At 43.6% G+C, this 13,561-nt stretch overlaps 1 protein-coding gene across 1 annotated transcript; it reads right to left on the reverse strand.

The window, feature by feature from the left end:
- Positions 1 to 3,185: 3,185 nt before the first annotated feature.
- Positions 3,186 to 13,439, reverse strand: LOC134006167 (complement factor I-like). The gene is made up of 18 exons (XM_062445261.1): positions 13,285 to 13,439; positions 12,202 to 12,272; positions 11,950 to 12,103; positions 11,369 to 11,432; positions 11,115 to 11,283; positions 10,710 to 10,903; positions 10,476 to 10,583; positions 10,111 to 10,221; positions 9,240 to 9,275; positions 9,039 to 9,059; positions 8,294 to 8,436; positions 8,095 to 8,198; positions 7,153 to 7,209; positions 6,937 to 7,035; positions 5,087 to 5,262; positions 4,249 to 4,350; positions 4,015 to 4,160; positions 3,186 to 3,450 (listed from the first exon to the last, which is right to left on the reverse strand). Exons 1-18 carry the CDS (start codon positions 13,330 to 13,332, stop codon positions 3,382 to 3,384), a joined length of 1,872 nt encoding a protein of 623 aa, XP_062301245.1. The 5' UTR covers positions 13,333 to 13,439; the 3' UTR covers positions 3,186 to 3,381.
- Positions 13,440 to 13,561: the final 122 nt, after the last annotated feature.

Raw genomic sequence — 13,561 nt, forward strand, 5'->3', positions numbered from 1 at the left:
GACTGATAAACTGATTATCTCTTTTCTTCACCAGTGACACCATCAATCAATCATTAGCTTGTCTTGTCAATATGGACACACACATCATCCAATCATTTTCTGTAATGTCCGACAGCAGTCACCAAAGAGCTGGGCAAGGGTTGTTAAAGTGCATGTGGGAAAACATAGATTCCAGTAACCAGACAAACACAAATATGTGGGTGGCACAGAGGCAAATTAGTGTAAACTGATTTGCCTGCAGATGTTAAATGAATAAGAGAAAATGGTCATTTCCTTTACTTCGTTTTATGATAGAGGTGTAAAATATACTAGATATTAACTTCAGTGCATTTCAGTGTCACCATCACACCTTCATCATGGACACCTGAATAGACAGAGCCCTTGTTCATTTTAGGCTAGGTTGAAACTTAAATTAAATTTAAATTTAACCCTCCTGTCGTCCTCCTGGGTCAAATTGACCCCATCTCTTTTGACTGTTCCTTCCTTCCTTCTTTCTTTCCTTAATTTTTCCTTCGTTCTTCCCCTCCTTCCCTCTTTCTTTGCTCCCACCCTTCCTTCTTCCCTCCCTCCTTACTCCTTTCCTTCCTTTCTTCTCTCCTTACTTCCTTCCTCTTTTCCTTCCGCCCTCCCTCTTTACTCTTTTCCTTCCTTCCTTCCTTCCTTCCTTCCTTCCTTCCTTCCTTCCTTCCTTCCTTCCTTCCTTCCTTCCTTCCTTCCTTCCTCATTCCTTCCATCCTTCTTTCCTCCCTTTCTTCCTTCCTTCTTTCCTCCCTTACTCCCTTCCTTCCTTCCTTCCTACTCCCTTACTCCCTTCCTTCCTTCCTTCCTTCCTTCCTTCCTTCCTTCCTCCTCCCTTCCTTCTGTCCTTCCTTGACCTGAGGACAACAGGAGGGTGAAATCACATACACATTATTCAAGAAAATGACAAAATATTTTCCTTCTGTTCCTTCCTTCTTTTCCTTTCCTATCTGTAGGCGGGAACAAGCTGCAGCTCAGAACAGAACAAAATAGATGGACTGAAGCAGAACAAGTTAATGTTTAAACACTGTATCAATAAAAGAGCATAACAGAGCAAACACATATTTGTAAAATTCAGTCTTGTTGTTTCATGTTACTGGAGAGTGGGTTTTCCTACATGTACACACAATCACAAACACACACACACTGCCTACACACACACGATCAATACGATGAATCAATCTCAGTTAAAGACTGTGTACGTATGTGTGTGTATTCTAACTAGTAAGACAAGGTAAAGACTGATTGATGACATTGTCAGTTCGTGTGTTTGTTTATTTGCCAGAGATAAAGCACATTAATCAGTACTGATATTTTACATGTAGGTCTTTCTAAATGTTTTGGGGTTAGCACAATGGATAATTTTCACCAGTAATCCAAACACAACTAAAACCAGGCGGGGAGTTCTGGTCCTCTGAAATGATGCCAACGTTGAAGTAACTTAAAACTGCATTCTATCAAAAGGCCACCAGGGGGCGACCGTTTTGGTGTCAAAAGGACTTCCGTCTCTATACAAGTCAATGGAGAATTCACCAACTTCTCACTTGATTTCTAACCTCAGTAAACGTTTTCAAAATGTGTTTATGGTCTCAATCGCTAGTTTAAAGCCTTCTTCAATGCAGTATGATGTTCATTTGGGACATTTTGGCCTCCCTGATTTTATATGTGACGATAAAGCAGGGTATGCATTAGGGCGTGGCTACGTCGTGATTGACAGGTTGATTGGTTCACAGGTTCAGGAGGGCGCCTCATGCTCGTCCTGATGCCCATATAAGTAGAATCCGTGTTTTAATTTTTCCCAGCATGCACCGGAAATTTTCAAGATGGCGCTGCTCAGATCCAAAACTATTGGCCTCCGAGCAGCAGTCCACAAACTCAGTTTGGGACTTGAGAATCGCTGTATACATGTAGTTTTGCAGCATCTAGTGGTTGGCCTGATAAATCTGTCCTGCCAGGACTGTATCTGTATTTTGAAGTGTTTTCTCCTTGTGTTTTTGTTATCTTTACTTCCTGTGTTTTGGGGTAATTGTACAAGGCCGTCACCGTTAGCCTGTGACTCCGTAGCAGGAACCGCCTTTTACGGGGGCAAAACAAGTCCCTGCCTCGGGGTATGTACTCTGTGCAGCCTCGAAACATTCCTGGGTGGGGCTTGAGGTTGACTTGGTGCTTATTGGGTATTATTATGCTTTTGGTGTGTCGCCTTGGTGACGTCACGGTCAAAACTGTCGCACAATGATTACGCGACGGAAGTCATTAGGATTCATCCTCTAAGGGGCCATGAATGTCTTTAAAGGATTGAAAATAAATAACTTAAATTCAATTTAGTCTGGGCCAAAGTGATGGGCAGGCAGACCAACAGATCCACATTACTGTCCATAGAGCCAGACCGCTAGCATGGCTACAATACATGTTTAGGTGCAATAAAGAGGCAGCCTCCCATTTGTGGGGGGAATACTTGTGTTCCATGGGTCATTCTCTGGTTATTTTCTATCCTGAGAGCAGTGGGTCATTACCTGTCTGTTTCAGAGTGGCTCATCTCTGTCTATGGTAACCAAGGTTAGATGTGGATATGCTGTGCTTTGTGTAGTTAGACTGTCCTTCTTGAATGGTTGTTAAGTAACCTGTGTGCAGATTACATGACTTAATTTAATCTTAATTAGTTTAGTGTCCAATAACATTATTTGTAGGGAGTAAGGGTAAGGATTTGGTCAAGTGATTAAATACTATTGTCTGGAAGGTAGACGCCAGAATTGAGTTTCCTTCCTGGGAAATGTGATCTGTAGCAATAATGCAAACCAACATAAGATCAATCACGTAACAACAGTGTCATGGGCTGCAGAGCAGGTGGAGGTGGTAGGACCCAAATCCAGACACTGCAGGCTCAGTATTTAACTGAAGAAATAGTATCTTTATTTTTCAACACACGAGAAACTTACAAATATACCCAGGGTGAAATGAACACAGAGGCAAAAACACACAGAGACTCAGACAATGACTGAACTGTCTAACCTATATAGACATGAGGTGATTACAACAGGACACAGGTGAGCTAAACGAGACAGGTGAAACACATGAGGAAATCAACCAAGGCGGGAAAACACAGGAAGTAAAACTAACTACACACACAAGGAGAAAATATCTCTCAAAATAAGACACAAACTAAAAAACAGGATGTGACAAACAGTATTTTAATTGTTAAAATTGTTAAAGAATTACAACATAATGTTTTATTGATGGTACATTAATAAACCCAAACAAAAAATAATGGTTAAAATGGTAACTGTCTTTTATTTTATACAGAAACAAATGGATACAAAAATGAGGAGAGTTAGAATCCGTATGTGATTGATTGTGGGAGCGTTATCAGAAGTTGAACCTGGTCACAGTCGGCCAGCCGGTATGACGTCTGATCCACTCAAAGTAATGAGCAACCTGGAAGACACATTATTAGTATTATTATTAATGACTAATTCTTTCACCACAATCTCCCATTTTAGAGATCTGTGCAGGGTCTCGCGCGACCCCATTTCGAGTAAAGACCCTATTTGTACTACTGTAGAAGTTTGATAACAATCCAGGCATTATTAGTGGAGTAATTTACAAGATACACTGGTGGGTCCATTAGCGCCTGTACAACCGAATGAAAAAAGAGGGCTGAGGCTGTGATTAGATAGATCTCATGGTGCATATGACGCTAGGTCGAAATTACGCCGAACCATCGCTTTAAGTCAATCAATTACAGTTGAGGAGACCAAGAGGACCTGGAATAATGGATATACTGGACAACACCAGGTCATAGTATTTAGGATCTCAGGTCTCTGTTCATTCAGGCACTTTTTAAATTCATATTAATGTATCATATAATCAGTCCGACTGACTGAATAATGGATTGTTTGGTGATTTAAACAATCTTGTTCCTTTAGCATATCAAAGTGTAAAGATCGGGTTTGGTTTGGAGCATGTTTTTTCTTGTTCCTCTACACTTCCATATTCTACCTGTGTATAAACTCCAGGTGATTGCGGCCGGCCACAACTCCCCCAGCTGACGATTCCCCACAAGTAAGAAACACCAAGTTCATCTTCACACACCAGAGGACCTCCGTTATCCCCCTGACAGGCGTCAACACTGCCGTCCAGAGCACCTGCACACACACAGTCAAACTTCAAATGGACTCTTGGACATAATAAACACAACTATACTTAAAGGCACCAGGATATAACGACACCTACCTGCGCAGATCATGCCAGGTTTTAAGTCGTCATTGTGGAATCTCTGACAGTCTTCAATGAGGGAAACATTGGCCCACTCTAAGTAATGAGCCCTTCTGCCACCTTTAGACAGAGAGGTTAGTCATCAGTACCAGAAGGAAGGTAGAGAAGGAGCCGAACTACAGTGGATCTGACCATTGGATTACATTTTTTAAAAGTACAAACATCTACTATGGGTTAAATATCTAATACAGCTATTAAACGGACCATTAGAGCCACCAACATGTCAACATTTCTACTTTAACCTTCGTGTCGCCTTCCCGGGTCATATTGACCCCGTGTGTTTTGACTGTTCCTTCTTTACTCCCTTTCTTCCTTCCTCCTTTCCTCCCTTCCATCCTTCCTTCCTTCCTTTCCTTCCTCCCTTCCTTCTTTCCTCCCTCCCTCCTTTCCTTCCTCCCTTCCATCCTTCCTTCCTTCCTTTCCTTCCTTCCTTCCTTCCTCCCTCCCTTCCATCCTTCCTTCCTTCCTTCCATCCTCCCTCCTTTCTTTCCTTCTTCCTCCCCTCCTTCCTCCTTTCCTTCCTTCTTCCATCATTCCTCCCTTCCTTCCTTCCTTCCCTCCCTCCTTTCCTCCCTTCCTTCTTTCCTCCCATCCTTCCTTCCTCCTTTCCTTCCTTCTTCCTCCCTTCCTTCCTTGACTCGAGGACAACAGGAGGGTTAAAAAAAACCTGTCAGCTCTAAAGCTTATAATAGACTTCCACTCAGTTTCAGTAGCTTCCAATGAATTTCTTGAACTGAATTTGGATTTCTACCCCTCACAAATCTGGAAGTAGACGAGGCGCTTTTGGCTCTTGTACCTGCAGTTTGTCCCCATCCAGAGATGGTGCAGGTGTGGTTGGGATTAAAGAGCCTGGAGGTCCAGGGAACGCAGACCGGGGTGACTGCTGGGTTGTTCAAGAGACACCCCTCTTCGAAAGGAAGTTTCTCCAGTTGCACCAAAGCAATGTCATTCTCACGGGTGTAGGGATTGTACCTTTATTTAAAGTGAAAGGGTGAGTAGAACAACACAGAACAATGGTTAGTTTTAGTGTGACTTCAACAGTTTTTTCTTGCCACTGTCGCTAAGTGCTGCGGGTGTTGGGTCTCAAATTAAGTTAAGAGTTCGGTTTAGACCTGCTCTATGTGTAAAGTGCCTTGAGATAACTTTGTTGTAAATTGGCGCTATACAAATAAAGATTGATTGATTGATTGATTGATTGATTGATTGATTTAATTAGCTGGATTTTACACTTTATCTAATTTTACCCAAAGTGACATTTTAAAGACTGTGTAAAGTGAATTCAGACATTTTCTTCTAAACACAATAAATAGGTCATAAATGTATTTCTAAAAAAGGTGTAAAATGCATTTCAACCATTTAAATTTGAATTGTGGAGCTAGGCTTCACAAACTGTGTTTCAAGATTTCTGCGTCTGGATTTAATGGGCGGGTCTGAAAATCACTGCCGCGTTACGTAACGCAGCCAATAACCAATAGCAAGGTTACACACCAGAGCATTAACCCGCCCCTGCTGCTGTAGAGGTAAAAATACATTCAGCGCACACTACTACTACTACAGTCTACAGTTAGCCAGTTAGCTGAGTTTGTTATACAACTGGCTGTACATTACTTCGGAAAGTGAAGCAGCCTCAACTCACTACCCTGATGTATTATCCAATCAGCACCATGTTAACCTAATATAACAAATATTCTGCCATATTCTGGGTTAAAATCATACACTGTATATAAAAAGGACGCAACATCCTTGACGTCACCCATTGGTTTGTGGACTGCTGCTCGGAGGCCAATAGTATCGGATCTGAGCAGCGCCATCTTGAAAATTTCAGGTGCATGCTGGGAAAAATAAAAACCCGGATTCTACTTATATGGGCATCAGGAGGAGCATGAGGAAGGAAGGAGGGAAGGAAAGGAGGGATGAAGGAAGGAGGGAAGGAAAGAAGGGAGGAAGGTAGGAGGGAGGGAGGGAGGGAGGGAGGGAGAAAGGAAGCGAGGAAGGAAGGAAGGGAGGAAGGAAGAAGGAAAGGAGGGAGGAAGAAAGAAGTAAGGAGGGAAGGAAAGAAGGAAGGGAGGAAGGAAGGGAGGAAGAAAGAAGGGAAGGTGGAAGGAAGGGAGGAAGAAAGAAGGAAAGGAAGGAGTAAGGGAGGAAGAAGGAAGGAAAGGAGGGAGGAAGGAAGGACAGAAGGAAAGAAGAAAGTGGGATAGAGGAAGGAAAGAAGGAAGGGAGTCGCCCTCCTGAACCTTTGAACCAATCAACCTGTCAATCACCACGTAGCCACGCCCTAATGCATACCCTGCTTTATCGTCACATATAAAATCAGGGAGGCCAAAATGTCCCAAATGAACATCATACTGCATTGAAGAAGGCTTTAAACTAGCGATTGAGACCATAAACACATTTTGAAAACGTTTACTGAGGTTAGAAATCAAGTGAGAAGTTGGTGAATTCTCCATTGACTTGTATAGAGACGGAAGTCCTTTTGACACCAAAACGGTCGCCCCCTGGTGGCCTTTTGATAAAATGCAGTTTTAAGTTACTTCCGCGTTGGCCTCATTTCAGAGGACCGGAGCTCCCCACCTGGTTAAAAACTAGAGATATTTTGGGCCCATCATCACTATACTGTACATACTCACAAACAGGTATACATACAGAGGGTGGATGTGGAGATCTGCAACAGGAACGACGTCTGTTGTGGGCAGAGCTCTTGCAATTTGCCAAAGAGAAAACTTCACCGTCACCTGATTAGGCCTGTTGGAAGGAGAAGGGAAAGAAAAGAGGCTTTTACAAGAAGCTTAAGCTTAACATTTGGGTTCACTGCACAGAATATTAGACAGATAACTGCGCATCAGATAGATCAATGGTTACTTTCGAGGGATTCGGTCATCTGGACCAGGAGTTGGTTTAGAGAGCAAAGGGTTGGGCCTGGAAGAGAGAGAAGGGAAATAAGAATATTATCGACTATTACAAACACACAATCGATTTTTATAATTATTTATAATTATTTTTAAGAGCATGTTTTTGGGCACTTTTCACCTTTACTGTTTAGTTACTAGTGAAGCGACTGACAGGAAATAAGGGAAAAGAGAAATGGGTATGACATGCAACCATTGCATGCAACCTTCGTGTCGTCTTCCCGGGTCAAATTGACCCCGTCTGTTTTGACTGTTCCTTCTTTCCTCCCTTCCTTCCTTCCGTCTGTCCTTCCTCCCTCCTTCTCTCTTTTTTTCCTTCCTCTCTCTTTCCTTCCTTCCTTCTTCCATCCCCCTTTCTTCCCTCCTTCCTCCCTCCCTCCTACTCTCTTTCCTTTCTCCCTCCCTCCTACCTTCCTTCCGTCCCTCTTTCCTCCGTCCTTCCTTCCTTCCTCCTTTCCTTTCCTCCCTTCCTTTTTTCCTTCCTTCCTTCCCTCCTTCCTTCCTTCTTCCTCCCTTCCTTCCTCCTTTCTTCCTTCTTTCCTTCCTTCTTCCTCCCTTCCTTATTTATTTCCTTCCTCACTCCTTTCATTCCTTCTTCCTCCCTTCCTTATTTCTTTCCTTCCTCACTCCTTTCCTTCCTCCCTTCCTCTTTCCTTCCTTCTTCCTCCCTTCCTTCCTTCCTCCCTCCTTTCCTTCCTCCCTCCTTTCCTTCCTTCCTCCTTTCCTTCCTTCTTCCTCCCTTCCTTCCTTGACTCAAGGACAACAGGAGGGTTAAACTGACTCAGATTTTGATCAGAGACATTTTTGGAAGAAAAATCCCAAACTTAATAGGAGTTAAGGTGTCTTCATGCCCCCCCCCCCCCCCCCCCCCCCATTGGAAGTTACTTGGTCTTACCCGAGGCAGTGAGCAGCAGTGACTACCCAGCAGCCTCCGATGTAAGCTCCTCCACACTCGAGCCTTCTGTTAATCATAATAGCAGCCTGCCATTGGATCTGAGTCTATAAACAGACAGGTGATTGGCTCATTAGTATGTAGTCATGACGATGATGATGACATCACATTCGACAGACATACAGGTGTGTGTCTAACTGACCGGTTTTGTTCGCTGCCCTCCCACCACTCTCTTCACACGTCTAGATATTGATCCCCACTCCTCCTCCTCATCATCATCACTGCCTGCTTTAGGAACACCACACTTCACCTTGGACTCCATGTGTGCTCGCGTGACCCTAATTTCTACACAAACACATTAAATTAAATTAAACATCATTTAAATAAATAGTCTTTAACCTTCCTGTTGTCCTCGAGTCAAGGAAGGAAGGAAGAAGGAAAGATGGAAGGATGGAAGGAAGGAAAGATGATAGGATGGAAAGAAGGAAGGAAGGAAGGAAGGATGGAAGGGAGGAAGAAAGAAAGGAAGGAAGGATGGAAAGAAGGGAGAAAGAAGAAAGGAAAGGAGGAAGGAAGGAAGGAAGGAAGGGAGGAAGGAAAGGAAAGGAAGGACAGAGGAAAGAAGGAAGGTAGGAGGGAGGGAGGAAAAAAGGAACGAGGGAGGGAGGGAGAAAGGAAAAGAGGAAGGGAGGAAGGAAGGAAAGAAGGACAGAGGAAAGAAGGAAGGGAGGAAGGAAGGTAGAAAGAAGGAAGGAAGGCAGGGAAGGAAAGAAGGAAGGGAGGAAGGAAAGGAAGGAAGGACGGAGGAAAGAAGGAAGGAAGGTAGGAGGGAGGGAGGAAAAAAAGAACGAGGGAGAAAAGGAAAGGAGGAAGGAAGGAAGGAAAGAAGGAGTCGATTAGATTTTCTCTTTTACAGTCAGATATAATGTGAAGATTATTTAACTCACCATTTCTAGGAGAGATGAACTCTAGAGGGGAAACAGCAACAGATCATTATCCTCATTGTTACAGACATTACCAAGATGTGAATAACTGTGATGCAACCAAATCTCCATCAGATGCACTTCAGCAGATTTTGGATACAGTCTGTGTTTTGATGCTGAGGAGATTACATGGCCTTGAATGGGTTACCATGGTAACCGGCGTACCTGTGTATGTGAGATGAGAGTTCGGCGTCTGCAACTCTGTAGAAAGAAAAGAGAAAAAAGTGTTTATATGAAAAGATTTCGACACTGTCCTTCCCTCCTTCCTTCCTTTCGTCCTTCCCTCCTTCCTTCCTTCCTTCTTTCCTCTGTCCTTCTTTCCTTCCTCTTTTCATTTCTCTCTCCCTCCATCCTTCCTTCTTTCCTCCCTCCCTGCTACCTTCCTTCCTTCCTTATTTCCTCCACCCTTCCTTCCTTTCATTCCTTCCTTCCTCCCTTCTTTCCTTTCCTCCCTTCCTTCCTTCCTTCCTTCCCTCCTTTCCTCCCTCCCTCATTTCCTTCCTCCCTTCCTTCTTTCCTCTGTCCTTCTTTCCTTCCTCTTTTCCTTTCTCTCTCCCTCCATCCTTCTTTCTTTCCTCCCTCCCTGCTACCTTCCTTCCTTCCTTATTTCCTCCAACCTTCCTTCCTTTCATTCCTTCCTCCCTTCTTTCCTTTCCTCCCTTCCTTCCTTCCCTCCTTTCCTCCCTCCCTCATTTCCTTCCTCCCTTCCTTCTTTCCTTTCCTCGCTTCCTTCCTTCCCTTCTTCCTTCCCTCCTTCCATCGTTCCCTTCTTCCTCCCTTCCTTCCTCCTTCCCTCCTTTCCTTCCTCCCCTCCTTCCTTGACTCGAGGACAACAGGAGGGTTAAATGTAAAAATAGGTCAAATTAGACCCTGAACAGCATGTAAAGGTTAATAAAACCAGTTGGTACAAAGAAAAACTGAATGGGAGTGTGTGTGTGTGTGTGTGTGTGTGTTTGTGTGTGTGTGTGTGTGTGTGTGTGTGTGTGTGTGTGTGTGTGTGTGTGTGTGTGTGTGTGTGTGAGACGGTGTTCAGTACCTGTGTGTTTCCTTGATTCGTCCTCACCGTCCAGACAGTCGATCTGTCCGTCGCCGACTGCGTCTTTAGGTAAACACACACCTGAGCTGCAGCGGAAAGCCCAGCCCTGCACTCTGACACACACACACACACGCGCGCACACACACACACACACACACACACACACACACACACACACACACACACACACACACACACACACACACACACACACACACACACACACAGTGATTCATACTGTTAAAGAGAGACACAAACTGAATGATCTGATTTAATATGAATATACCTGTGTGTGTGTGTATAGTGTGTGTGTGTGTGTATGTGTGTGTATATAGTGTGTGCGTGTGTGTGTGTGTGTTCCTTACTCTTGCAGCACATCTCGTCACTGCGGTCGCCACAGTCATCAACTCCGTCACACGTCTGACTCAGAGACAAACACTTCCCGCTCACACACCTGAAGTCACACTCCTCATCTGAAAAGACACACACACACACACACACACACACACACACACACACACACACACACACACAAAGGTCAAAAGGTCACACCGATGACACAACACAGTAAAACATAACATAAGTCAGTAATTACCGACCTGTTGCCGGTTGTGCACAGGTTGCCGCAGCGACGTTTCCGTCGTTGATGCTGGTCTTGTTGTGGATGACGCACTCTGACAGGGAGCTCTCGTAACCTTGGCAACGGACGCTCACGCACCTGTCCGGCAACGGTCTCTCGCTGGGGACGCTCGTCAGGGAAACGTAGGACAAGGTGTCAGCTGCTTCGGCACCTCTACACACACACACACACACACACACACACACACACACACACACACACACACACACACACACACACACACACACACACACACACAGAACAGAAAAATTACACAGTAGTTAAAACATACTTTTGTGTACTGGTGTGTATTATGGTGTGTATACTGGTGTGTATACTGGTACTGGTGTGTATACTGGTGTGTATTTTGGAGTGTATGTCTCACAGTGTGTGTCCGCTCTCCTTGCAGGCCACGTTAGCAGCAGCCGTGTCCCACTGATCCTGACACACCAGTAAGTCCTCCCCTCCTCCCCCAGTGCTCCCAGTACCAGGAACAAAGAGTCGGACCAATCCTGTGAACTCATCTAATGAGCTGCTGAACTTCGGTTCATCCGCTGAGGAGAGGAAGATGAAGATGAAGAGGAGTAAATATGATACAATAATAAAGGAGGAATAGTGAATTTATCTCTGGGAACAAACCAGTGCAGCTTTCTCCAAAGTGGGACATGAAAGGTTTTTTGGTCTGGCAGGAAACGGCCATCGCCTACAAAATAAAACACCATTACAGTCCTGAGTTATAAAAGGTTAAACTTCCTGTCGTCCTCCCCCTGACCCCGTCTGTTTTGACTGTTCCTTCTTTCCTCCCTTCCTTCCTTCTTTCCTTCCTCCATCCCCCTTTCTTCCTTCCTTCTGTCCTTCCTTCCTTCCCTCCTTTCCTTCCTCCCTTCCTTCTTCCCTCTGTCCTTCTTTCCTTCCTTCTTCCCTCCATCCCCCTTTCTTCCTTCCTTCCTTCCCTTCCTTTCCTTCCTTCCTTCCGTCCTTCCTTCCTTCCTTCCTTCCTTCCTTTTTCCTCCCTTCCATCTTTCCTTCCTTCCTTCTTCCTCCCTCCTTTCCTTTCATCCTTCCTTCCTCCTTTCCTTCCTTCTTCCTCCCTTCCTTCCATCCTTCCATCTTTCCTTCCTTCCTTGTAGTCTGTATGAAAGCTGCTATATAAATACAGTTTGATTGATTGATTGATTGATAACATGGGATTTGAACCCCACACCCCAACGTTTGGTTACCTGGCAGTAGGAGCGAACCAGCTTGTTGCTATGACTACAGACTTGGGCCAAACCCTCTGTGGGACATTTGTAAGGCGGTCTACAGGCACAACGTCCGTTAACGCAGGACTGCCACGGACGGCAAAACACCAGGTCACATGAGTCCCGATCAAACCTGACCAATCAGAGAGCAGCAAACAACAAAGCTTAATATGAGTGAATGAATCAGATGAAGAGGAAAAGCATCAGAGGAGGAGAGAAGAGGAGACGTACTTGTTTTCCAGACACTCGGCCGGACCCAGAAACTCATCTGTTTTATAGACAGTGGTGCCGTGTGCAAAGACCTGCAGACAGGAAGAAGAATAAAGGAGAATATTAACAGAATAGAAATGAATTAAAGTACAACAAGAGAGAAAGTTACATTTAATGAATGAATGAGCAGCGATCAGTATTCTCCATATAAACAATGATATAAAATAAGTCAATATTAAGTAAATTAGACACGCTAGACATTTGAGGCATAAAAAAACAAAAATATTCAAAAGGCCACCAGGGGGCGACCGTTTTGGTGTCAAAAGGACTTCCGTCTCTATACAAGTCAATGGAGAATTCACCAACTTCTCACTTGATTTCTAACCTCAGTAAACGTTTTCAAAATGTGTTTATGGTCTCAATCGCTAGTTTAAAGCCTTCTTCAATGCAGTATGATGTTCATTTGGGACATTTTGGCCTCCCTGATTTTATATGTGACGATAAAGCAGGGTATGCATTAGGGCGTGGCTACGTGGTGATTGACAGGTTGATTGGTTCACAGATTCAGGAGTTCGTAATTTCTCTATTAATATATTTGAGGCATTGTAAAACACAGAATATGCTTTGTATAATTTTAGTTATGTATTCACTAATTATCAATTATTCGGCCAAAATGAATCATAAGAAACTGATAACCAATTGATAATATAGATTGTTCCATTAGAGCATCAACACAATACTTTATAATAGAACTACAGTGTATTATATTTGTATTTATTTATATAGTTATACGTCTTTTATAAGGACGTTTTAAACTGCAACTGGCACCAATAAGGATTACTTTCAAATTTGTGGCACATGTACAATAACAATAAAGATTATTCTATTCTATTAAGGTTGGACACAATAATATGAACAATATAAACTGCCTATAAAAAACATACAATGTTATTTTATAAGCTAAAAACAGTAAAACACAGTTTAAACAGGTGATAGAAAGTGTTTAAATGTCTTTAACGTTAAATAAAGAACAGGATCATTGTGGTAATGAACTGAACATTACATCATACTTTAAAATCATTTCCATTCACAGCGTTAACTTACCGACGCGGAGAGAAACAGCAGAAGAAGAGAAGCTCCAGCTGAAGTCATCCTGACAGATATGAACGTTTTAATAAAAACCTTCACAGATGTTAAACACTAACTTTTATCCTGAAGGTTCAAACACACAGAGACGGTTTCCTCTCTGACGGACAGCGGCTGATATTTACTGACTGATGATGTCATCAATCAATCATTAGCTCGTCCTATCAGTGTGAACCCACCCACACTGTTATATCTTAACCTTTGTGTCGTCCTCTCGGGTCAAACCCTAACCCTC

Source organism: Scomber scombrus, chromosome 23 (genome assembly GCF_963691925.1).
Source record: "Scomber scombrus chromosome 23, fScoSco1.1, whole genome shotgun sequence".
Classification (NCBI taxonomy): Eukaryota; Metazoa; Chordata; class Actinopteri; order Scombriformes; family Scombridae; genus Scomber; species Scomber scombrus.